At 41.3% G+C, this 26,253-nt stretch overlaps 2 protein-coding genes across 2 annotated transcripts; one reads left to right on the top strand and one right to left on the bottom strand.

Annotated features, from left to right (window-relative positions):
• Positions 1-5,714: 5,714 nt before the first annotated feature.
• Positions 5,715-13,946, top strand: LOC135341211 (uncharacterized). Its single transcript, XM_064537724.1, has 3 exons — positions 5,715-5,891; positions 12,784-12,889; positions 12,948-13,946. The coding sequence occupies exons 1-3, from the start codon at positions 5,715-5,717 to the stop codon at positions 13,535-13,537; spliced, it is 873 nt and encodes a 290-aa protein (XP_064393794.1). The 3' UTR covers positions 13,538-13,946.
• A 3,932-nt stretch (positions 13,947-17,878) lies between these two features.
• LOC135342015 (U4/U6.U5 small nuclear ribonucleoprotein 27 kDa protein-like) lies at positions 17,879-24,880 on the bottom strand. The gene is made up of 7 exons (XM_064538700.1): positions 24,745-24,880; positions 22,896-23,090; positions 18,620-18,665; positions 18,397-18,465; positions 18,213-18,339; positions 18,101-18,165; positions 17,879-18,037 (listed from the first exon to the last, which is right to left on the bottom strand). The coding sequence occupies exons 1-7, from the start codon at positions 24,785-24,787 to the stop codon at positions 17,983-17,985; spliced, it is 600 nt and encodes a 199-aa protein (XP_064394770.1). The 5' UTR covers positions 24,788-24,880; the 3' UTR covers positions 17,879-17,982.
• Positions 24,881-26,253: the final 1,373 nt, after the last annotated feature.

The following is a 26,253-nucleotide window of genomic DNA, read 5'->3' as shown; positions in this document are numbered from 1 at the left end:
TGTAGGAAATATTTACAAGTCATTTCAATGAATTTTTAAAGTATTTATTCTTTTTTTAAGGTTAACACTATATGTTGGCAATGAATAAAATTAATCTTATCAGTGCCTGACCCAGGCCTTAAGGGTGCCCGCACATAGCAACCACAAAAATGCAACGTTTAGATCACGTGTGCAATCTGAGACTTGCACTCGCAGTATTTAATTTCAATGCGTGCGCTAGTGTAGTAGTAACCACAAGTAACAACATAGTGGTTTTGTGAGAATGTCTTCAATTAAATTAACTACAAGCTGCAAAAGAAAATCAGGTAGCTACACAAACTAAACAAACTAATAAATCAATAACAAAATAAGCCAGATTTGTAGCAAAGGAGTGCCTTCAGTAGTAGATGGGAGAAACGTAAGTGTGCCAATAGAGGCTCAGTACAATCAGCACTAGAGCATTAGTCACACAGCAGGTTGGATTGTCTCTTGATGTTAATACACACTGTCTTCATTTGTATCGAGTGCATGGAGACGTGCATGGAGACTTCAGTGCTTTGGACGTTGTGGATAGTGTTGGCAGTGTTGTCCTTTCTCCTCAATGGCCACCTGCATGTGGCTCTTCCACCATGTTCCAGCACACAATAGCATCACATCCTTGCCACCAAGTTAGCCTGTGGTCAGGTACGAAAAAATATTATGAACAGGGGTGATGACAAAAATGGGTTGGCTCCTATGGATGGATTCTACCTGACCTGGTGCCACTATATAATTATTCACTGTACATGCACATGTATTGTCCAGATGAAGGGGACAGTCACCTTGCTGGCAAAAAACTTGGGATGGAGGACCTATACTTACAAACACGCTAGGAACTCGTCGGCAATCTGTGTTATATTAAACTCACAGAAGCGCGATCAGCTGCCTCCCCAACCTCCCTATTCGGTCTGCTAATAAGCAGATGGAGCTGTGTGGACCTCACAAAAGCAGAGGTTCCACCAATCTGATGCCCGGGGAAGCCAAGCATTACTGCAGCCCAGACAAAGAGACTTGCACAGCACTCTGGTGACACTGAGGTCCAAGAGTGGTATTACACAGGCTTTCATGGAAGCTCTGAAGGGGAAGGAGTGAAAAGCAAGGCCCTGTGTATCAAGCTAGCAAAGCTAGTTCATAGTTGTTTACCTTCAAAGTCCATCAAAACAGCAGCCAACCCTGGCAGAAGTCTATGAGCCAGCCAATTGTCAGCGCTGCCCCAGCGTTGCCTATCTCTTCTTTTCAGGCTACTAACAAATGGCTCTTGATCTTCAACGCTAATTCTGCACTCTACGTACGCAATTGGGGCGTGGTCTACAGTTAATTTATACTCTAGCGTACGCGTACGCAAGAGCCAGATATAAAAAATGTTCGATCTGACTATCTACGTACAGGACTTGGTCTATATTTAGCATGCTGCTATAATTAGGTAAGGTGAACAAAGTTACGAGCTAACTTTGTCCATATACGGTCTAGATTTTTCTCTAGAGGGTGTGTCATGACAAAACATTCTCATAAATAGATAACAAAGGGATTTTACATGTTGAAGAGCTGTGTGTAGTGCACCTGCAAACAAACGATCAAGTCCATAGCACTCTACTGGTTTCCTAGACGGAACTTCTTTTATGAAAATCAAGTGTAAAATCTGTTCTCATCATCCTTTCCTCTCCATTTTTGGAGTGCACACTAGTAGAGTGTTGCTTCATAATCCTGTGAAGGATCCATGTCTCCCCTGCAGGTAGTTTCATAGTTAGCTTTCCCTAGCAACGTGTGTGTGGGCGTAGATGTTCCAGCACCCTTAACTACCCAGAGTACTTATACTTACAGCAGAAAATGTTGGTGAAAAAGCTGACTATGTAACGAATCACAGGCAGCAAGTGGAAGAGTTTCAGCAGGTCAAACAGAAAAGGAACACTTACTTCGCTTGTTAGGCCGAATCACCATAAAGTGTCATCAGCATTTTCTGGGTTCACAGCTGACCACTGGACGACTACATTGTACGGTTTTCCAGTGGCGGATCCAGTGCAGGGCACGTGACCCCCTTTTCTGACCAGCTCGAATAAAAACAGCTATCTGCTATCTCCTGCTATCTCCTGCATACATACTGTCATCAATCAATGATGGAATTTCCACTCCTTAACCTTTCGGAAAAATCTTGTACCTTGAGCAGGTACTGACACACTTGAAGGTCTTGTCAACCACATCTTAAGGAAGACGTTTTCACTGCTACAGGAGAACACTGAATATGTAAATCTAGTCGTTTCTCCACTTCCCTTGTAAAATTTCAAACTGCAGAAGATACTATTGCTTTAGCTGAAAAAACAATGCGAAATGCACAGGAACAATGGAACAATAGAAAGCAGCTCACATGTGTGGTATGGTAAACCATTAGAAGTGTGGCCTGCTATACCATCGTCAGATATTTCGTATGTGCCTGTGCCTATTCCTCATTTTTTTTTGGCCCCAGTATTGGGACTGATCTTATAATTATCTTGTTTGTTCATTGATTCTGCATGGTCATCTTCAAAATACACTTTTTTACTTTTCGCTGAGCTAGCGTTCCGAAGAATACAGTCTTTTGAAATCGAATTTCAGATTGAGTCTTAACACTGTTCAGCGTTTTTTCTGGATCTCCAAATGTGCTGTCACTATGTGCTGTCACTATTTTGCGACTGGCACTCAACGTCCTCATCTCATCTCATCACAGCCCTCTCCTTTTTCTGTTCTTTGTCACACGGTCAATAAGATAAAATACGGTAAGAACTGGAGAAACAAAGAAAGAAAGAACGAACCGTCTAAGAAAAAGGAGAGCCTGCCTCGCTAAGTCGCGTGACGGTGGCACAGTGAAAATGAGCGTGGGCTTTCAGTAGATGGGCGGAGCCTGGCAGGCAACAAAGCCACAGGACTTTATAATTACAAGTCTGGAGAGTTTTAGACGATGTTAATACATAGTGAAGTCTGAGACTAAAGGTCTATCTTTGAGCCTAGCCTCCAAATTGAGGCTTGAGTTACTATTATTATTTTATTGAGCAGTAGTCTAGTCTAGAAACAGGAAACAGGTTGTTATCTCATGAGTACTGACAAAGTGAGACTAAACCTATGGGCGCACTGCGCTCCGGGGAAACTCATTTAACAATGAAATTCAAATTGAGTCTTTGTTCACAACTCCAAAGCGGGTTCACAATCAAGACAGTACAACTTGTCTTCTAAGCTGCCCATTCCCATCAGATTACCACTTCGATTTTGAATCCAAAAATCGAACTGCCCTCACGGAAAACAGATTACACGAGAGCTTTTGCACATAGAGAACACGATACACGATACATGCTTTATGATACATGACTGTATCGTGTTCTCTATGTGCGAAAGCTCTCGTGTAATCTGTTTCCGTGAGGGCAGTTTGATTTTTGGATTCGAAATCAAAGTGGTAATCTGATGGGAATGGGCAGCTTAGAAGACAAGTTGTACTGTCTTGATTGTGAACCCGCTTTGGAGTTGTGAACAGACTCAAGGAGATGGTGTGTAATTGTCGAACGTCTCAAAGAAGTCACAACTTTTGGGATGTGTTCAAGGCAAACTCATCAAACTCATCAACCAGAAGGCTACAGATACCAATGATTGTGGACAGAGAATAGAAACCTCCTTTGTAGCGTGCATCCTCTCCGTACTTCATCTTATACAATTCAGCAATCTTTAAGTGGGCGTTTCTCAATACCACTATTTCAGAACTTTGAGCGCATAACTCAGGCATGAAAAGAGGTATGTGCAAACTAAGCATATCAATGCATAGGCAATTCTTTGCTCTATCATCTGGTATTTAAATCTCAACAATTGTAGTCTGCTCCAATATGGCCTTTTTCCCAGAGCCTGTCACATATTGCAGGTGTATTTTACTATGTACTTTATTCGGCCTAAATTAAGGTCATCCTGATCGTGGCCCGCAATAGTGACTTTTTTTGCGAAATTCTAATTCTGCGATACTTAGGAAGTAGCTCGAACTACGCACATCCCTGTATAGAGAAAGAGCTGTAGAATCACGTGCAATTTAGTCTAGAATTTTCCAAGCCACGTTGCTATGTTAAAATTTCATTACAATCTTACCGCACAAAGTTTATAGCTATGGCTAGATTGTTTACTTGTGCCGATGTGCTTGAACAGCTTGAGGACAGATGTCTCCTCTGGTGATGACAGTGCCTATGAAGGAGAGGGGATAGTAGGATACCTCCCAAAGGCTACGCTGATGAACTGTCTGGGACTGAGGACATGCATGACATGGACCTAGACGCTAGCGCTATACACCAGGACGGTGAAAGACTAGGAGAGGGCTCACTGTGTGACTCTGGCAAGTAGTATAGTATAGAATATCAGTAGTGTAAGTATAGTATAGCTAAAATAGAATTAGCAGTAATGAACAGTCTTTATGTGAGCTTGTAAATTTCATAGATCGTTCACCGATGTAGTAATACATGTACGTATTGTACTTTAAATTGGCCTAGGCTGATCCATAAAAAAAATTTTTTGGATTTTATCGCCGAGTATTTAAAATGATAAAAACGGGTGAGCGTAATAACTGTGGTTGTTATGGCAACACATGTTGCACCCTTGTTGTATGGGCATTCTATTGGTATATGGTTGCTAGCCATTTTATTTCTCTGGAAACCCGATAGAGAATTTACAGACATTTCACTTCACTGTTAATTAAGAATCCGACGGTTAAAGGGTTAAAATGCATCAGTTGATTGATTGCTTGTGCAACCGCTCCAATGGTGAAAAAATATGGATTTGATTGAGACCATTCATTGATGAAGCTAAGTTGTACGAAGCTATATGTTGTGAGTTTAGTGTACGTTATATTCGGAGAACCAAAAGTGTTTGCTCTGGCAGATACCCTGGCTGCCCACAGTATCGGAGGATTTAAGGTTGGTGTTGGGTTTTCTCTGCGTAAGTGTCGCATGTGCCTTACTACTATATCAACTAAGGTGTTTGTGCAGCTACTAAATGTGGTGCTGTCATTGTATAGCTTAGTTCACAGCAAGAATTGAGAACGAAAGGCTCACTGCCACTACACAACGTATGGCATAAACTTTCAAGCCCGTTAAATGATGTTGAAGGTTTGCCTCAGCACGTTCTTTTTTGAGGCCCTACGAATTCTCTGTAATGATTCGAAAATTTGTTGTCGAAAAGTTTATCACATTGAATGAACTGAATGACTGCATACAATCATAATTATTTGTATTCATATTCCACTTGAGGCAAAAGACAAACCTTCACTCGTTAAGGCAGGCTGGTTCAAATGTGGCTGAGTCATGTGAGCTTTACTCGTGCTAGCTGCTCAGATGTGGATGAATTTGCCGTGTTTCCTGCTATGCGAAGTTTTGAGTTTTGTACAGCTTGAGTAGTTACCAGCTGGAATTCTGGGAGCCCAACACAATCAACTGTTTTCCCAATGTTACCCCAATGAGTCTATCACTCCAAAAATGCACTATATGGTCTCACCAGATAATCAGGTATGTGTGAGTGTACAATTAATTCTAGAAGATGCCCCCCTATGCATAGTATGTGCATCCATTTTACATACGCTACATGTAATTAATGTACATATACAATTTCAATTTCAGAACTGGGACGACTTGAAAATTCGTACTCTCAAGGGCGTATAAAAGAAGATGCAACTCCTGGTGTTTTGCGAAGAAGAGAAAGAGATGGCTTCTCTACACCTACTACAATGGGCGAATGCTAGTAAAAAGTACAAAATGCTCTATGTGGTTAGCTCAACCCTACTGCCACAGTCTCCTGAAGTCAAGTTTCTGACACTCTGTGCTGATGCTGACACAGTCTGTGCCCCTACTGCCGAGTCACCGAGTCACCCACTCAAGTTGGTAAGTTGAGCCTAGAACATATGCTGGCCTAGCTAGCTAGGTTCAATCAGACAGTAAAAAGTAGCTTACATATAGTGAGTGTAGCCGTCACTGTAGAACCTACAATATACGACTTGGCTGGAGTCTACATCGCCTTTTGAAGAAGAAATACAGCACTCTGAAAAGTGGGAAGAGCTCATATTTCGGTCGCATGTCTTTATTTGTCCACGAATCAATGGGTCCAATACAGAATCCTCGTTTTTGTGTTGTCGTGTGTTGTCGTTTCTTGTGGCAAGTCTTTTACAATACAATTAGTGTACAGGAGACAGCAGCTACTTCCATTGTCTGGCTTCGTGCTTTATCCTGGCATCAAAGAATCAAAGAGTATCCTGAAGAAATACGATTCTCTGCCAATGAGGTATACCGTTTAATTCTCTGACATGTTACCGATGGCACGTTCCCTGTAATTACGTACTGCTTATGACTGCTGCAATCCTTGTAAACAACAGATCCTGCATGATATAAAACAGCTAGCTACTACTACCAGTGGCACGAAAGAGGGCACGTACCTATATATAGTGTGACAGTAAAGCAGTAGCCACAGACATCAGACACTTTTTATATCTATTGTTAGTTACGCAATATAGTTGTGACACATGCACGAGTGCCGAGGGCCGCGGGCAAAGGCCCAATGTGCGTACGAGTGAGCTAACTGATTTGTTGCCTTCCTTGTACATTCCATTCCTTTCCGTGTACACATCACTCCTTTTGTAGGACAACTAGTTTGCAACTACTTGCTGTGGAATGCACCAGACACAGTGTTATACTCCACTGAATATAGGATGTGGGTATTGTTTTGAAGCTGAACTTCCTAAAAAGTTGGTAGACACGCTCAAAGTGTGTTGCTGTATAACATTCCCAATGCTTCTTCAATTGGCATTGACTCTTCCAATTACGTCTTGCGAGAGTGAGAGAAGCTTTAGTCAGTTGAAACTCATAAAGACACCCCACCGTTCTACAATGTCGGAGAACGACTTAATGGTCTTGCTTTGATGAAAATCAATCGTGCCCATTGTGAATTGCTTGAATTGCTACAGACAAGTTGAAGGAACTGACAAAATTGTTTGTTCAACTCAGAATGAAGCTCCCTAATGCACTGCACTGTAAGACTGCACTGTAAGACTGTTATATTAATTTGATGTAAGTTTTATATTAAATAAAAGGGGCGTGGTTTCGCCGCGCTGTGCGCGGGCAGCTATAAACACCGGGCAGCTATAAACACACTTATAGCTTCCCCCTTTAGATATCTCTATTTTTACTAGGGATATAATAATGATGTGTAGGCAACAATGATGTGTAGGCAACAATTACTGATACCCAATACAGAATAAATACACATTTTTCTTTACAAATATATATTTCCTACAGATAGCTGGGGGTAGATGTCATGGTTACCTAGCAACTGACCACCCCCCAACGATTTTTTTTACACATTTCACGGTGACATGGTTCAATCAGGATCGGCAGACGCTCTTTTGTTTTCTTCACCTACATACAGGGCTCATGATGTCCACTTGTGTATTAACTTAGACTAAGCATACCATACTGAAGCTATCCAGACTACTCCTACAAGGTCCAGGACTTTGGTTCATGCTCAGGAGCCGGCTCTATATTTATTGCTATATTTATAGCTTGACTTCTGAAAAGTAGTTTCCTCTCTTGTTGTACTACGAAGATCTTGTAGCCAACGGTCACTTTTCTTTCGACAGTACTCGTGAAAGAGCAGCCCAATGCGCATGTGCTGGTACCTACAGCGTGGGCATAGCAGCGCCCACAATAATTTTTTTAAATTATCATATGACGGGAGAAACGGTTAATTTGTCAATTTTTTTCCATGATGCTAACACATAATAAAGGGCGTACAAATAAATGTACAAAATTTACAGCATAATCTATGATAAGTATAGCTGTTCATACAATCGTCTACAATCGTCAACATGCTTTTATATCTCATTGACTAACCTGTATATATCACTCACTTGTATATATCACTCGCTCCTAAACTCCTAAGAAGCTATGATGTCTTTTCTTTTCCTCATGTATGTATAAATGTATGTGTAAATGTATAAGAAGATTTTATATAGGTTCATACAAGTACTTTTATATCAACTAGCGCTGCTGTAAACCGCCATAGGTCCACTGGTGTAGAAATAGGAAGCTTTTCTTTTCTTGCCATGGCACAGTACAGCTAGCTAGCCGGCCAGCTCTCGTGTGAAAATATGGTAACGCATTGTGGCACGTGCTACTGAGGAGCAAAAGAAATAGCATAGACTGGACATGTTTTGAACCGACATTGATAAACTGGCCTAGGACAGTGAGTTGTGAGTCAGATCCATACACAAACATGCGCTACAATGTTTTTGTATTTTTTTGTATTACTTCGATTTCATCAATGATGTTGGCTGATGCACATGTATCATCATGTCAATTGGTGCTACTCTGTATACTGTAGCTGTAGCTAGCAAACTGGAGACCACACCTAGATCTACACAGCAATCCAATTACTTGTACGGCCTGTAACAGTGACTAGAGAGATCTGCCACAGGATATCTACATGAGCAGGTAAACAATAATATTACTCACCTTGCAGTGAACGTAGCGAAGATCTTGCGCATGCACTACAATAGTCTATAGTAGCATTTATTCCCGCAGTAGATTGAGTAATATTTGAATTTTCATATAAATAGAACAAATAATTATTTAGGCAGGATGCTAGAATGGTATATCAATGTTATCAATGTAACAATAAGTCATAAAGAATCATACAGCACAGAACTGAACTAATATATACTAACACAGAGAACATACAAAGACAGTACAAACAGGAAATACAATAAACCACAAAACTAATTAACTAACTAGAACAGTACAGTCACTACAAATAGTGTCCAAAATACAATGGCAATTGCTCAAAAAAGCAGTAAAAGATGCAGATAAACTAAAAGAGAAACATCAAGAAAATTATGACAAAAGGCAGTCTGTACGGAAATTTCCACGGAAAGAAAAACCAAGCCTTGGTTAGTAGTGAATACTGCTGTGTACTCAGAGATGATGAATTCATGGAACAAAAGTTAGACAGCATAAATGGTTAGACAGCAAGCAAAATGAATATTATCAACCAGCATGATTGAACCACCCAAAGCAGTCATCAGCTGTCACGCTCTAATCTCATCACTTTCTTCTGCACGGAAAACATGATGCTTCCACCATTGAATGGGCTCCACAAAATCCATCATATCGACACAGGCGTAGCCAGACTTTTGAGACAGGGGTAGAACAACTCCTAGCGCCGCAAAATTTTTGAGACCACGCCCACTTCCCCCCGGTGCCACACACCCTCTACATTGAGCCACACCTACTAAATGTAATACAGTACGTATGGCTATGATATATGATACAGCAAACAGAAAAAGAAAAAGGTAAGTAATAATGATGGTTAATCTTCATCAGCTTCATCAAATTCACTAAGTATGTCCATGAGTTTCATTCTACGGGAATGTTTTCTTGCAAACATGTTGATTATTTCATCCAGGTTCAGCTTCATTCCATACTGTGTGTGTAGTAATGCTAGTCCACTGAGTCTTTCTTGTCCCATTGTAGAGTGGAGATAAGTCTACGTAGCACACTGACTCACACTGACTCACACTCGCAACTTGTGACGCAGAATGGTGTTAATATTGGGCCTAATATTGGGCCACATGTTGAATCTAGGGGTTTTTGATGGTAAGTCAGGGTTAGATGACTTCCACAGATCAAGTTCAGCTTCAAGAGACGAGAGGTCTTCAGCATAGAGGTCTTCAGCATAGCTGGCTAGAAGCTGAACTGCTATATTCCCTATACAAAAACCATGTATGTAATGCTACCGTGGTAAAATTGGTTGGGTCCTCTTCGGGTCCTCTTCTTCCGTGATGAACAAAAGTATAGAGTCTAGTGTCCTTTAATACATTCATAGGTTAAATTTGTTCCATAATCCCAAGAGCTTTCGTATGTAGTCCAGTTTTTTGCGTAAACAGAGTTATCGTTTCTATTTGGTAGAGTTCCTTTTGTGCAATAGTGACTTGTTTCTAACTCTTTTATGTCTACTTTCAGCTTGTATTTAGTTGCAATTTTACAAGCCCTTTTTAAGAAACAGTACTCATCCATATTACTATTCTTCAAGTTTTCCTGGTTGTATGTATGTAGGTTGATCTACTGAAAGGCAAAAATCGCCTATTCATACCATTTAGAATGTGTTGTAGTGTTGAGTATGGCTTATTTCATCAGACGTTTTATGCTCCCTTTTTAAGAAACACACATGCTTTTAAAATTATACTGACTTTATGAGAGTGTTTATCTCCATCAACTGGTACAGGTTTTGTGCTAAATTTTAGTCAGTTGCAGAAAATATGACTGGAGGTGTAAGGCCTGATTATCGGCTTATACAGAACTGGGATAGAAAGCTCCAGGTCCAGTGCCACAGTGTTTTACTAACTCATTCATATGCCCCCCCCCCCCCACATACACAGTCATACTTCATCGTACTATCAGTATGCTGGAAGAAATTTATGAAGCTGAAGAAGGAAGAGTTGATTGACTATTTTGGGCTACATAATTATTAAAAAACGAAATGAAAGACTTTGTTACCTCATGCTATAATTTATTAAAATTTGGTATTAATAAAATGTCGTACAGAAGGCTACAGTACTATCAGTCTATCTATGTTATCTAGTTTTTGTGCATACAAGCTTATATCAAATGTGAGAATGGACATGAACACAAGAAGTATTGTCTAAGTATTAAAGTGTTGTTTCTGAGCTTCTCTCTTTCTTGTTGACTTTGAGAATCCCTTAACTTGAGGCAGATTCTTGGGATGTCAACTTGCATCTGTCATCAATGACTAGTCTCGAAAGCTTCAAATTTTCTACCGTTGCCAATCTTTCCCTTCCTATATCTTTGATCTGTATAGACTGATAAGTTGATCTGTATAGACTGGCTCTGTATAGACTGGCTCTGTAATAGTGATCTCATTAGGTACCACTGCTTGATCTTCATTGACTGTGTTTGAGAGATCATCTTCTGCTGTAGGTGCTTCTAAGCTGGTAGGTGTTTTTCCCAGTTGGGAGGGTTAATATGGTGGTGTTTGAAGTGGGGGATTCTGGTCTGGTCTAGTAGGTGTTGTTCCTGGTAGATCATTGGTAGTTGTGGTTGGTTCGCTTGCAGCGAATCTTTTACCGATGTACTGGGTGTTTGAAGTTGGGGATTAGGTGGTAGATCACCGATGTATGGTAGTGGGGGATTCTGGTATAGTAGGTGTTATTCCTGGTAGATCACTGCAGTTGTTGCTTGGCTGTCTTCAGTTGCAGCTGGAAATAATCTTCTACCAATGTCCTTAAAAAGTCGAATGTAGCATTCCAAGCTGATTGACTTCGATCCCACGTACTTTTAATGGTGGTGTTTCTAAAAGTGGGTAGTGGTGGACCTTGAGGTTGTGTTGACGGATCGTTGTCAGAGTCTAAAAATGTTGCCAACACCATACACCTTCTCCTTTAAGAGATTTAGTTGGATTAAGAACAAGGAGTGAAGGGACTCCTTTCAGCAGTTCTGTTAATTGTTCTGGCTTCTTCATTGCTGCTATAACAAAACCTCTAGCTTTAAGTTCGTCTCATAACTCAGCCACTAACAGCTTATCCAAAGGTTTAAGTTTTCCTGCTTGTCCACCGTATTTACCTCTTAGAATGAGTGATTGTAGACATTCCAATGATAAGGTCTTGCATAAGGCACCCACAACTTCCACATTTGTAAGTGCCACCTACCTGGGTCCCGCGCTCGAACTGCTGGGCTGGTTTGTCTCCACAAAAGAACAAAAGAATCTTGCTTGGTCAGCAATAGGAGCGTCGGATGCGATAGCTTTTGTAGGCATTCCAGTCGGTCTGATATCAAAGCCAACTGATAGTGCTGATGTACGGGGGGCTATCATGTGTATCACAGGTTGTTCTATTTCTTCCTGTATGTTTGTTGTTGTTGAACCACCATTTTTTTGCCACTCTGTAAGGAATACTTCTCTGTCATACACCTTGTTGGAGCACAGTAGAGAGTGGTCGTGCCAGAATGCTAATGTTCGTGTCCTCAGAGCAGCAAGTTGGTGTTGAAGGTCACAAAGAGTTGCACTGGGTGAGACAAGGCAGTGTGCAAGGGATAGAAGCTCACGTTGCTGAATTTGCTGGTCACGCATGTACTTGTGATGCCTTTCTAATATTTTTTTCCGTATTTCAATTAATGATAGCTTTCTGCCTAAAATCTCCACCTCTTCATTTTTTACGGCTGTTACTGTACAATATGAGGCTCTCATTTGCCGCTAGCAATCAGTTCCATTTTCTCGACATTTATAATTTCAGGTGTTGGTAAGCATGGGGTTGATATCTCACCCCCTGGAAGTCTCTTTTTTTTTTCTCGGAGTCCTAGGGGGAGGAAGTGACCTCTTTTGCTGTCTAGCACATTAAAACCTTGTTTTATCGCATATTCCTTCAATACTTGACCTGTATTTTTTCCAGGAATTTGTAGCTGTTTTGCTGATTGTGACCAGTTGATGGTTTCTCCTGTGGGATGCGATTGGAGCAATGTGATTCTCATCAGCAGGTGAGTGCAGTTAGTTCGAAAGACATCGCAAAGCTTGTATGGATTCGGCTTCAGCTGTTTTCACTCATTGCTAACATGCTGCACGATTTTTCTTTTTTGGGCCCTGTCACGTTTTTTTTTTTGACTTTCGATATTTTTTGTGTTAAATTTGCTTCCGGTGCCATTCTCGAGCTGTATGAATGACCATGTCGTTCTTGCCACTGTTCTCCTAGTACCATGCAAACTTCATCCCTTTTAGGTTGGGGTGTTTCACAGAGAGTGTTCTACTCTGAAGACAGGTTGTTCTGGGAACGCCATGTACGTGGTGTCTGCTACATTCTGTGCACTTCGAAACGGAGTTCTCAGTAACTTTTTCCAGTTTTCGGTGTGCCTCGTAATCTCTCATTGCGGACTCACCTGAAGGGTTACAGAAGCTTCTTGATATCGTCTCTCATTATACGAGTACATGGCGATATGAAATTAACTCCTCCAAGTCGGCAGTCATGGTATTTGGTGAATCAACAAGATCACGTAGCCACTCCCGTTCCTTCTCTGTTTGCTTGGAAATTATCCAGGAGGTAGATAGTTACAAACACCTTGGTGTCCTTCGCTTAGTGTCTACTTCTGGCTCCCTCAGAATCTGCTCAGCGGGTGGGAGTTCTGTGGGCGTAAGGTTCCACCTGCTTTACTCCTCACTCTGCCTTCTCTATGGATCAGAACTCTGGTCCCTAACAAAGAGCGATCTCAACATGTTGGAGAGAACTCACAGGAAACTGCTTCGCACAATTCAAGGCCTGCCTACCAGATGTCCGTCACTCGCCCTCTCCAGCTCGTTGGAGATCTCGGCATTGGTGGACTGCAGACAGCTTTGTTTCATTAACATGCATGTCTTCAGAAGATCTCCCGAAGAAGATTATGGTTCTCGCCGACTCTCTATTAAAAACATGGTCCACACACGTCTCATCTCGTTGCTACCCTTCACTCTCGTCTATGATCGCAAACGGGAAAAATAAAGGATCTTTTAAGGCAGCTGCAAAGAAATCTGTACTAGTCACACCATACATCAAGATGACAGACACATGCCCCCTGCTATGGTCATGATTTCAGAATCAGGGGGCTGGAGCTGGATGCGTCCAGGTTTAGATACCGCAACAGAGGAAATATCTCTCCCGGGGATGCATCGTGTAAACTATGGAACACTGAAGAAGAATCACCTTCACACTTTTTAGTAAGTTGCCCTGCTCTCTCAGCGCGCTCTCCTGCACCCTCCTACAAGGCCTTGTCTGGCTGCCCACGCGCAAGCTTGCTCTTCATCAAAGATCTAAGGCAAACCCGCGCTGATCTCCTTCTCACACGCACATTGGTTTAAAAGCTCCACCCTCTTGCTGTATTATAATTACCCAATTTCAATATTCTTTTTCGTATGCTACTCTTCATTAATTGGAGGCTACAAAGAAGAAGAGTCATAAACCACAAGTGGGCGGAAACCATGGCGACCGTGTGAGCGGAGCTTCAAATTCGCCAATTCAGCAATAATTGAAACCTTAATGCACCACAGCGGTAAAGAATTACCCTTGTCCCGAAAGGAAACTGCTATTGTGATTCCACCATGATACAACAGTTTCTCTCTTGATTCTATCTGTGATTCCACATTACTTGAGAGCTGAGCCAGTGGTGCTATTGGAGCATCCCCACAACAATTTACATCTTCTATGTATAGGAAAACATGGAGGAAGATAATTATGAACTGTTGTCTTTGCACTGAAATTGTGCGTTTTTGTCCTCAAATTTGGCTGAGAAAGTAAGCACGAAGTTGCAATAGCTATGCAACAACATCGATTGTCTTGTCCAACACATTGCAGAGCTGCATTTAACTTGAAAGTTCCTTCACTGAATTCCATGATAGAATAATAATGCAAAAATTTTTGCTACTTTGATGCAGAGTGCATGCAGTCTCTTAGCCTCGGTCCCAGGCCGATTTTTTTTTAATAGAACGAAGTTGAAAAATACGTAGGCGACCTAGCGTTCAATTGGAGACGGATCGGCCTGGGGTCGAGGCTAGCAGTCTCTTTGATGCTTTGTCAACTAACCTTACCATATTTACCCGAGGCGCGCGTGGGCGGCCATGGGTCATTTGGTTTGTCTGTTTGTTTGTAATTTCAGGATCTGCTCACCTGGCTGCCACAGCACTGCGTTTATAGCCTTCACACAATAAGTTATTAGTTTTAACAATAGTAGATTTCGATGTTAGAGCTTTGTTGTCGAATAAAAGCGAGCATAAACTAAGAAGCTTGAACTTGCACGTTGGCTAGCTAGCTAACACTATACACGCGGCCTTTATTCGAGGCACCCTCCGTATTTACAGCTTAAGTGATCCCGTACCAAAAACAGTGGAAAAGAGTCACTACAAATAGAATTGTGACTTGTTTGTTGCTCTGTTAGGACTCCAGGATCCCAGGAGTCATATCATACATGTACTTCTCTGAGACTCCAGGCATCTTTGCTGTGATCCTAGTCCACTGCATACTAAAACTCTGCATGCCTCTAGTCTGGTTTAGTTTAATTGCTCCTGAGTTGCTGTGCTAGACAGTTCAGTCATACACCACTACATGCACTGCATTATATCACTCTTCTGGTTTCTTTATAATCATGTCACCAGCCGATCTTTGACTTTGTTCTATCGTGCAGAAAATGATAGCAGAAGAGGGGGGCCTAGAATTTTAACAGTTTGGACCCCCTGGGGGGCCTAAAATTTTATGACACCGGCTCTGGCAAGTCTACTTGCTTCCAGACGCTTGTTTGATGCCATCTCCTTGTATGAGCCTAGAGTTGTGATGGCGATTTCTCTCTCTTGACACAAATAGTTTAATCAACCATGTGGGTGACTAGAGTATATCGGTGGCTACCCTCGATCCCAGGCCGCACTTCCCTAGCGGGAAGTGGGCCTGGTATCGACTGCTTGCGCATGCGCTAATATCCCCCCGGTATCTGGGGGCTTTGGATAACATCGTTTATGCTCAGTAAAACTATGACATCACAACGAAAGGAAGTGGATTGAAGGGAAAGTTCGATTGAAGGTTTCGGATAGCATTCTCTGATAGCTACTCTTAGCCTGTTATGTTACTCACAGCCTGCAACAGTGTGGATGACGATCGTCTGAAAGGAGTGACGGCTGATAAGAGCCTATATGGACAGGCCACGCCCATTTAACACTAACTTTGGTGAAAGTCTACTATACTACTGCTACTGATTCTATCAGAAGAAAATAGCAGTACAACAAACCTGCACAGCTCTGTTTCTAGCTAGCTAGCTATATAGCTCTGTGTATGACTTTTAGTATATTCTCTGATGTATCCATTATTATAGGAATATTTACGGAAAAAAATCTAATAGACTATTATAGTATTATAGAAATATTTACGGGAAAAAATCCAATAATTTGGCGCATGCGCAAGCAGTCGATAGCCGGCATTCTTTCAAAGGCCGGTGAAGGAGGCTAGTGGCTACCAGGCCCTCTAGTAAGAGGGGCTGGAATCGCAGAGGAGGCGCGAAGCACTTAACCTTTGCTAATCAGGTCTCTAATTGCCGTTGTGTTAATTGCATGCCAGTCTCATAAATTAGCCGCCCTTCCTACCTTAAGGTTGAGAAGGGCGGCTGATTCAAGAGCCTAACCATGGGTACACAGGAGTGAACTGCTATAAAGATCTCTCTCACTTGCACTGAGGAGATATCAAGCATTCAAGAGCTTCCAACTGCATGAGATGTGGAATGCTTCTTCAGAGATATGGTGGGCACATTTTACACTTCACACCGTCAAGTAAAATTGGAAGAAAGTTCTCCCAAACGAATGGATTTCTCGTTGCCATTAATTATTACTGTTTTATCAAATGCCTTCATTTGATGTACGTGCGAATATATACTACAATGTGCCAGTTTATCATCCTCCTCCCTCACAAATTACTGCAATATAACTGACCACAACTATTTATAAATTGGACATTGATAATCATGCATGAGCATTATATAATATATAATGCTCATGCATGATTATCAATGTCATGCATCATATAATTATACACGTATTAATAGCTGTTAGCCATATTATGGCTAACAGCTATTAATACATGTATAATAATAATGTATAATTATATGATGCATGTTATTGCTGCACTTGGTCGAATTTCAATAGAAATGTACAACAAAAAATGACATGAGCGGTGAACAATGCTATTAGAACATGATTGTTTATAGTCGTGCGAGTGTTAAATTAATGCAGTCATTGGAAACAACAGTACTTAATGTGTACTTCAACATTAATTTGATGGCCATACACCTTTCGTTGTTATGTTAGCAAAAAAAAACCTGGGCCCATACGGTATATACCAGTCACTGACATATTTGACCCACTTGAATGTTACAACAGTAATGTCATTCCTTATGAGGGCATCGTACACAGCATCCCGTGCTTCCTTCACTACGTATCCAAAGGAACCGTCTACAACGCAATTGCATTTGGAGTCACAGGATTGTCAGGTTCAACATGTACTTCTATATAATATTATAGGTATATACAGGGACACCTTCGTCAATAAGTACACTTGCTTTTCAGAGTACTTTCTGGATATAGTTTTTCCTTAATACATCCGATCACCTTGAAAGGTATGGTGTGTGACTGTTTCAGACTCTGCGTCTGAATAGTCCGGGGTTCCGTTGGCCGAAAACAAAAAACAAAAACACTTCCCCTCACTATTATTACCGTCTTGTCTTGTGGATGTAGCACCTGCCACTTCCAAATAACAAACACCTTGCCGTCTTTAATTCTCAATCCATCGACATTGACCACATTGGCAAACTCAGGTGTGAATACTTAATGAGGAAGAAAGTATTGAGCTGCTCCCTCCCACAGTCGAACACAGGGCGGATGAGATTTTGGCCAGGCTTCTCAATAGCTGGCCTTTGTTGCATGTAGCATGCATGTACGGTCCACTTTTATAACATTGTAAAAGGAGGCCTCAGGCTCTTCTGCTGTGGTACATGCATGGTCCTGGATATAACTTCTTTTAATCATAGATGATGGCTTGTTGTTTTGGAGTGTTCCCTGACATGATTCTATTGATGGCAAGCTCTTTGCTCCAGGCTGCTTGCATGATGTCTTTCAGCTTGTTGGTTAGTCCCACAAATCAGCCGCCCTTCCTAGGTCTCTCACTTAGGAAGGGCGGCTAATTCATGAGACTGGCATGCAATTAACACAACGGCAATTAGAGACCTAATGAGCAAAGGTTAAGTGCTTCGTGCCTCCTCTGCTGGGATCGAGGCTAATCAGCAACACAAACAGATCAACACTAATGTATGAGTAGGTGTTTGGTATAAAATCTACCGAATCTTTCATTTGGATAATCAAGATTTTGGATGATTGGGGATCAGATAATCAAGACTGCATGTACTATAAAGTAATAATTTAGTGTATTGGGTCCAAAGGTCTGTTGAAGCCACCGCGTCGATTCATGTATTGCCTGTAAATATTGGAATAATCATAATATTAAAAGCGTCGTCCATTATGGTTTAAAATTGGTTACCTGTAATGTTTGGGCTTTTGCACCTTAGCCACAGTAGTTCCACTGTTGCCATGCACATGTTTACCCTGTGCAGTGCATGAATTAATGATTAACAGCTAACACACCACTACACCTTTGTTGAATCAAACGTATTGAATCCCATTAATCGTTGCATAGCTAGTGTCTCTTCATCAGCGTCCTCTGGCTCAATGTCTGATAATGTTACCTCTTTGTCACTACGTCTGTCTTCCTGAGGACTCCTGAAAAATACGTACAGTAACGGTGGTAATTAATTGAGCACTTAAGGACAGCTTTACCGGGATCTTCTGCGGGTGTGATAGTCACCATAATTCCCAGACTTGTTCTGATCACTGTCATCCAAATATCTATGTACAGTGTGTATCGTATACAGTATCAAATCATGTGACAGGCTCTGGGAAAAGGGCCCAATTGAGTAGTATACGTATACATAATAATTATTTTTAAATCATACATGTATACATAACAATTATGCTCTGACGACATACATCTACGCTGTACCTTGAGCTTGATCTACATCGTCTGGGGGATCTTGAACGACTGCGTGCTGTTAGTAAAAGTAAGGAAACTTTTATTTAATGATTCTGACACTAACAAATCAGAGTCTAGAGTGTACAAGTCAGTACGGTGTACGGTTACGTTGTGGTTCATTGATTGTTAAAAACTAGGCAGAGTGAGCAAAGAAGAACCATAGAATATTATGGTACCGAACATGCACTCCACAGTTAGTAAGATCGCAGTAGCATATGCACTAGGTGACTTCTATGGGACTGGAGTAAGCTCAAAGTAGAGCCAGCAGTGGGGTTTTTTTCCATGAAATAGTGCGCATGTGTAATGAAGTGCCTCAAATTGAAGCTGATTAACTGTGGACACCCATTTCAATCAAAGCACATTGCAAATTATTTACCTCGATCTTCTATAACACTCTAATACTTTTGAGCGAAAGCAAAAACATGGCGAGAGGCATTAGCAAGCGCACGCTTATGGGGTGCCGTTTGTGTCAAAATATTGATGACAAAAACACAAGGTTTTGGTGGTATTTACTAAACATTTGAGGGTATTTGGTAAACAACTGAGGGTACTGTATAGCGCGAAATTTTCGAGGGGCTTAATTTTCGCGGATTTCGTGGATTAGAATTCTACACGAAAATTAAGTCTACGAAAATTGTTCTTTAATTAGAATTACCTGCTATCGTGCAAATATTTAAAGGCGTGGCTTCCGGTAAGCAGTCATTCCGCGAACATTGTGCAACGAAATGGCTTTTAGAGGCCAATCCACGAAATATAAGTGCCTCGAAAATTTCGCGCTATACGGTATTTAGCAAAGGACTGAGGGTATTTACTAAACAACTTGAGGGTATTTAGCAAAGGACTGAGGGTATTTACTAAACAACTGAGGGTATTTAGTTAATATCTGAGGGTATTTAGCAAAGGACTGAGGGTATTTAGTAAACAACTGAGGGTATTTAGCAAAGGACTAAGGGTATTTAGTAAACAACTGAGGGTATTTAGCAAAGGACTGAGGGTATTTAAAACAACTGAGGGTATTTAGTAAACAACTGAGGGTATTTAGCAAAGGACTGAGGGTATTTACTAAACAACTGAGGGTATTTAGTAAACAACTGAGGGTATTTAGCAAAGGACTGGGGGGGGTATCATGTTTAGTAAAAAAACTGAGGGTATTTAGCAAATAACAGAGAGTATTTAGTAAATAACTGACTAATCTCCACATTCAGACATTTACTAAATACCCTCAGTTGTTTACTAAATACCCTCAGTCCTTTGCTAAATACCCTCAGTTGTTTAGTAAATACCCTCAGTCCTTTGCTAACTACCCTCAGTTGTTTAGTAAATACCCTTAGTCCTTTGCTAAATACCCTCAGTCCTTTGCTAAATACCCTCAGTTGTTTACCAAATACCCTCAAATGTTTAGTAAATACCACCAAAACCTTGTGTTTTTATCATCAATATTTTGACACAAACGGCAGGCACCCCATACACGCTTGCAACACTCATTCTAATTGCATTCCAAAGGGAAACTCTCAACATTACCTCGATCTTCTATAACACTCTAATACTTTTGAGCGAAAGCAAAAATATGGCGAGAGGCATTAGCAAGCGCACGCTTGCAACACTCGTTCTAATTGCATTCCAAAGGGAAAACTCTCAACACGACAGCTTGACTTCTCCCAGAGAGAAGGAGTGGTTTCCAGTCTAGATACCGTATGGCGTGAAATTTTCAAGGCACTTATATTTCGTGGAATCACCTCTAAAAACATTTCGTTGCACAATGTTCGTGGAATGACTGCTTACTGGAAGCCACGCCTTTAATCTTTGCAACGTTATAGCAGATAATTCTACAATTTTCGTGGACTTAATTTTCGTGTAGGATTGCTAACCCACGAAATCCACGAAAATTAAGCCCCTCACGCTACACAGTAGAAGCATGACTGTGTAGATCTACAATGTTACTGATTGAATACAAAAGTATTTTGCATATTTTTGTCAATGTAATTTGGATTTGCAATGAGGTCTGAGTTCACAATTAAGGGCTGCTTTCTGGCAGTACATACATTCAGCTTTGCAGCTCTTTTCTGACTCTTGTAGCTAAGAAACAGCTAGCGCTTTAGTAACTCATAAATTAAATACAAAAGTTTGTGCGAACAGATGATGCTATGAAATATTCTGAAGAAACCTTCGTGCGCTTATGTTTGTGTAAAACTGAGTTTACCCTCGCGCCCCTGGGTTTATGCACCACTAGCTTCATCCTTTTCATAATCACAGAGAAATCAGTTGAGCTATTGCGCCCCAGACGAACGAACCAGCTTCAGAGAAGAGATCTCAAATTTAATTGCAACCTTCGACTGCATTCTTCAAGATAATTATGGGAAATTTTAGCCTTCTGTAGCTCGAGTATAAATGTTGATGTACTGGTTTGCTGCTGCACTTGATGTAGGTAGCAAGCATTCCAAGCAGGCAAATAAATGATCAAGAGCAACAGAAACGGTTCCTGCTATATCCAAGCAAAGGCCCGGACAAGATGATTAATGTTTTCATTAAAAGTGGCCCTGTTGACCTTGGCTCTAAGAAAAGGTCAAGAAACCAGGAAAAGATGATTAATGATTTCATTAAAAGTGGCCCTGTTGACCTTGGCTCTGCTAGCTGCATATTAAAAAGCTGCAGTTGAGTTCGAGGAGTACTGCAGCTAGCTAGTTAGCTATACTCTGCCTTCAAACAGAGAGTTGGACCATGCACCTGCTAAGAGCTAGGAGAGTGAGCAACTTGCTACAGTTAATACTGACTTCATGTCTTACAACACATGCATGTTTAAATTTGTGTCCTCCTTCCTGTACACCTCCCTGCATGGGCGGCTTTGCCCCCATCATTGTTAACCACCTCTAAAAATTCCTGGGCAGAACCCTGTGTCTAAGTACACTATTGCCTCCTTGCACGTTCTCGATTATCCGAACCCCAATCATCCGAATTCTCCATAAAATGCTATCGTTTATAACCTAGTACTAAAGAAGAAAACGTTGACCGAAAGGCGGATCGTCAATGCGATTTACAATGCATCTAGTAGTAGCTAGGTAATAGATAGCATACATGTACATGTGCTACTACCTAAAACAGCTTTCTTCATGCACTAATTGTGAATATTAGCATTAATTTTAGCTAAGTCCTGCGCATGCTCAAACTCTTCCATCACATTCTGGGAATAAAGGTATCTTCACGATCAAAAGGTAGATTTTTCTTCTGGGTGGGCGTACTATCGGGTCAAATACCCTTGTGCAAGTAAAACAGGGGATAGGCATATTTTCGGGAGGGTACGGTGTGGGTGGTGGAACAGACCAGCGAAGGATACACTTTTTGAGCCAGTCGAGGTCCAAGTTGTCGAGGCACACCTATGACGTATAACTACGTAACCGTTTTTATCATTGCATCATCTATAATTAAAGACTAGCTTTGCATAAACTATATTGTATATTGTTGGGTACTTCCATGACAAGTATATAACTTATTCTCCTTCCTCAATTAAATCAAGAGGATTGTAGTGCGGAAGAAGGGAAAACAGAGCAAGGCTAAGCAGGGCTGCATCCAGGACTTTGGGGGCAAATAATTGGGTATTAAAAATATAGGAGGGGCGAAGTCATCAGAATTATAGCAGTATAAATGAATCTGCCAGATCCTGGGGGGGGGGGGTGAATTACCCCCCTCTAAAATCAGTGAGAATTAATGGTGGTCGCTATTCAACAACCCAGAAACATGATTAACTGGTTAGTTAAGCCCTGAACAGTGGTGAAAGTGACTGGGTCGGCCAACTACTACATGTAGATCGCACACGCACACGCCAATCACTCACCAATCACACTACTCCTGCTGTGCACTGCGCACGTACAGGGTAACTAATAACTTGTTGTGGATCGAGGCTATCCATGCTGTAAACGCAGTGCTATAATTATGGCATCCTGGTCAGTAGACTCAGATATCAAACAGACAAACAAATATAATCAACAGACTACTAAAACCCGCTGGCCGCGGCACGGCCTCGGGTCAATTATTACAAAAGTGAATTATCACAAGTGCACGTACTGCAAAACACGACAAAGCATGAGCTGATCAGTGTCTTCCTGGAAAATTAACTCTAAAAGTAGATCTCTAGCTAGCGAGCTAGATTTTTTCTCAATCAGCAACAGATAGAGTAGATATAATTATTAATTGAACCTGCCGTATATGGGCTAGGGGGGCGTATTAGAAAACATGTACATGTATAACTCACCAGAAATATGTTTTTTAGCTCCTCTGTCTCTCCCACTACCTCTATCAAGTTCCCGCTCACGCGACCGGCTCCACTCTCTGTCACAACTTCTTTCCCTGTCTCGATATTTGTTCCTGCTTTTGTTGTCCTTAACTACATCTCTGTTTCTGTCACTATCTTGGTCTCGGTGACGATAATCTCTGTGCCTGTGACTTCCTGTGGACAGCAAATCAAAGAATGTTGTATTGAGGTCCAGATAGTAGATGTCATGCATGTAATGGGTACTAGCACATACATTTTCAACATGCCCCTGCAACTAAAGCTACGACAACAACACATCATTTTGTGACAAAAATTTTGATCTGGATACTGTTACCTCAAGTATGAATTCCTGTTAGAGATAAGGTTGTCATAATAATATTGCATGCTTATAACCTAAAACTAGAGCACACAGCCCATAATTATAATAATATTAAATTGGTACCCTAGAACCTGGCATGATCGAGTCTTTTTTTATGATGCTTATCGTATGTAATTCTCGAGATGTACTGTAGGTTGCGTTGTTTATAAAATGAACCACGGGTGCTGGATGCCAAGGTGGAAAGCTGCACATGAAGCTATAAATACTTTTGCATACATAAACGTAGCCTCCGAAGGGAGGCCTGCTACTGACTCATTGCGCATACACAAAATTATTGGATGACTTTCTGAAATTTTACCAGAAAAATATCCTGAATAAAATATACAGACAAAGAATACAAATTCATAATAATTATTACAGTCATACACAGAGCTATATACATGTATATAGCTAGCCGTTTGGTGTGATATTAAAGTTATGAACTAGAGCACTAAAGTGCCAACCCTCAGCTGGTGACACGATTATAAAGAAACCAGAGGAGTGATATAATGCAGTGTATGTATGACTTGTATGACGTAGCTGTCTAGCACAGCAACTTAGAAGCAATAAAGACGTGGAGGCATGCTGAAACATTTGAGAACAGAGTCTTAGCTCGCTTCTATACGATAACAAAGCTTTAACATCAAAATCTGCCACTTTCAAAACTGAAAGCACCGCGGGTGCTGATGCCTCAGGTTCCAGCTTTGTGCATTCATTGCATGCAGGCAGAATCATAGTTAACCTCCTTCACAAGGCCTCAATCTTCAGTGCGGCCTGGAATTGCGGCTAAATCACAGGGAAAACTCAAAGATTGGTAATGATCGACCACAATTGTTGTTAAAAACGATTGGATGCAAACAATTCAAGTCTAAAATTAATGGCTGCATCAGCAGCCTTGCAGCTCTCTTCTCACTCTTTGCAGCTTACCAATAGCTAGCGTTTTAGTGCAGAGCTAACTACTAAGTAGAGTACGTAGCAACACACGGTGAACAAGTTTTGCTACACATTCTTCTGAAAAGGCTGCAATGGCATTCCGAGTATTAGCAAACTAGGCATAACTCGAGAACGAATAATTAATAATCACTATTGTCTAACAGCTTGCAGTCAGACCTCGAAACCAGAGCTGTACATTGTTGCATATTACGGTCATGCATTGTAGCTAGCTGTAGAACCTTCTGTTGATACGAGAGAGGGAGTTCGAAGACTGTTCCAATAGTTGAGTGTTTGCCCTTGTCACTCTGCCGAGGAAGCTTTCTGTTGGCCGTGGGTTCGTACTTCAATAGAGCATTACCTAGTCGATATCTAAGTACTATCACCTTAGTGCTTTGAGCCGCTGTCCTCCGAGAACAAGCGTTCCAAAATAGAACATGTTCGTTTACCCAACTCTAGCTCTACAGTCTGCTTGCAAAACGGTCTACCACACTTTGGAGCCAACACTACTCCTTCACATAATACGGGGTACGTACGTACCTATAGGTGATCGGCTTCTTTTTGTCTTTTCACTAGTACTCATTCTTTCTTTCTATAAATTCTTTGGCCTGTGAATGTGGTGACCACTTACCGTACTTATTCGATTTAAACAGAGATACAAAAGAAAGGGGATTGGAAACGACCGCCCACGCCCTATGTAAAAGGACTGACATCCGGTGAAGCACTCCGTGTAATTATTGCGCTCGCAAATAATTACATGGAGGACTGCGCTACGGTTTTGTATCTAGCTCTCCTATCCACTAGATATCACTCAGGGCCTGGTAGATACTTGAGAGAAGTAAACTTATACCACTGACAAGCTCTAAGTCCGTTGTCTTTACTCTGTTTCCAATTTTTTTGAGTTTAGCTTGAATTACTCTATGTCAACTTTTCTCTGTCCCTCCTGTGAAGTCAAAACAGCAAAGGACATTGCTTGACTTGGTCATTATGTATCTAAGTGTTGCATAGAATGGCTTCATGCTATAAATAAGCTGTACTGTTCATAAACGTTTGCAGTATAGTCCTTCAAACTGCTTTAGTATACTTTTAGACACACCACGGGCCTGTCCCTCCTACGACTTCATAGTAAAGGCTATTTCTTCTTGCATAGCATTTATTTGTCTAGTAATAGTGGCTGCATGGCTTAGTCGACTTTTTAGAGCTAAATTCTCTTTACTTTTTAGAAAAATCAACATTAAAAATGATCAATGAATAACCTCCAATTAGATACGACCCAGACCCTCCAAAAGAAACGACTTGGTAATTATTTAAAAGTGTCGCTTTAAATCGACGGTACCCTACTATTCTATGTACTGACATGCATAACAGTGATGCTATTCCGTTCCATCTGTCCCCACGATTCGAATAATACTGTACACTTATGACGATTCAAAATCACCATCCAACTTCCGCCCAATATCAGTCCTACCCGTTCTTGCCAAAGTCTTTGAATCGTTTATCCACCAGCAGATCTACTCCTATCTAACTGCACACTCTCTCCTACACCCATGCCAATCTGGATTCTGACCATCCCACTCCACGCAGGACTCGCTCCTAAAGACTGTTGATGACTGGAGGATTGCTCTGGATAGGGGCGAATATGTTGGTGCAATCCTTATTGACCTCAGTAAGGCATTTGATTCAATCAATCACGCCATCCTCCTCAGTAAGCTCTCAGCTTACGGACTTATTGACACCGAACTCAACTAGTTTAAAGACTACCTGACCGGCCGCATGCAACGAGTCTGTGTTGATTCAACCTGGACTACAATTACCAGAGGGGTTTCCCAGGGTTCTATCCTCGGACCATTGCTATTCCTGATTTATGTCAATGACATGCCTAGTGCCATCGACAAGTGCTCGATCAATCTGATGATACCACACTTTACCACTCTGATAGTGACCCCAGAACTGTCCAATCAGCACTCAACAAGGATCTCGAATCGACTGCCAGATGGATTAAAGCCATTGAGAAAACACAAATGTTGACACTATCCAGGAAATTGATAC

The sequence above is a fragment of the Halichondria panicea genome, chromosome 9 (genome assembly GCF_963675165.1).
Source record: "Halichondria panicea chromosome 9, odHalPani1.1, whole genome shotgun sequence".
NCBI lineage: Eukaryota > Metazoa > Porifera > Demospongiae > Suberitida > Halichondriidae > Halichondria > Halichondria panicea.
This window is presented reverse-complemented; position numbering and strand designations above follow the sequence as displayed.

What these genes read in the sequence shown, in the direction of transcription:
- LOC135341211 (XM_064537724.1), top strand. Translation starts at nt 5,715, where the DNA reads ATGGCTTCTCTACACCTACTACAATGGGCGAATGCTAGTAAAAAGTAC. An exon ending in CGAGTCACCCACTCAAGTTG is followed by an intron (nt 5,892 to 12,783) that starts GTAAGTTGAGCC and finishes CATCCCTTTTAG; the next exon opens with GTTGGGGTGTTTCACAGAGA. An exon ending in ACTTCGAAACGGAGTTCTCA is followed by an intron (nt 12,890 to 12,947) that starts GTAACTTTTTCC and finishes ACTCACCTGAAG; the next exon opens with GGTTACAGAAGCTTCTTGAT.
- LOC135342015 (XM_064538700.1), bottom strand. Translation starts at nt 24,787, where the DNA reads ATGAGTACTAGTGAAAAGACAAAAAGAAGCCGATCACCTATAG. An exon ending in AAGAAGCCGATCACCTATAG is followed by an intron (nt 23,091 to 24,744) that starts GTACGTACGTAC and finishes TGCTGTCCACAG; the next exon opens with GAAGTCACAGGCACAGAGAT. An exon ending in ATACGTTTGATTCAACAAAG is followed by an intron (nt 18,166 to 18,212) that starts GTGTAGTGGTGT and finishes TGCACTGCACAG; the next exon opens with GGTAAACATGTGCATGGCAA.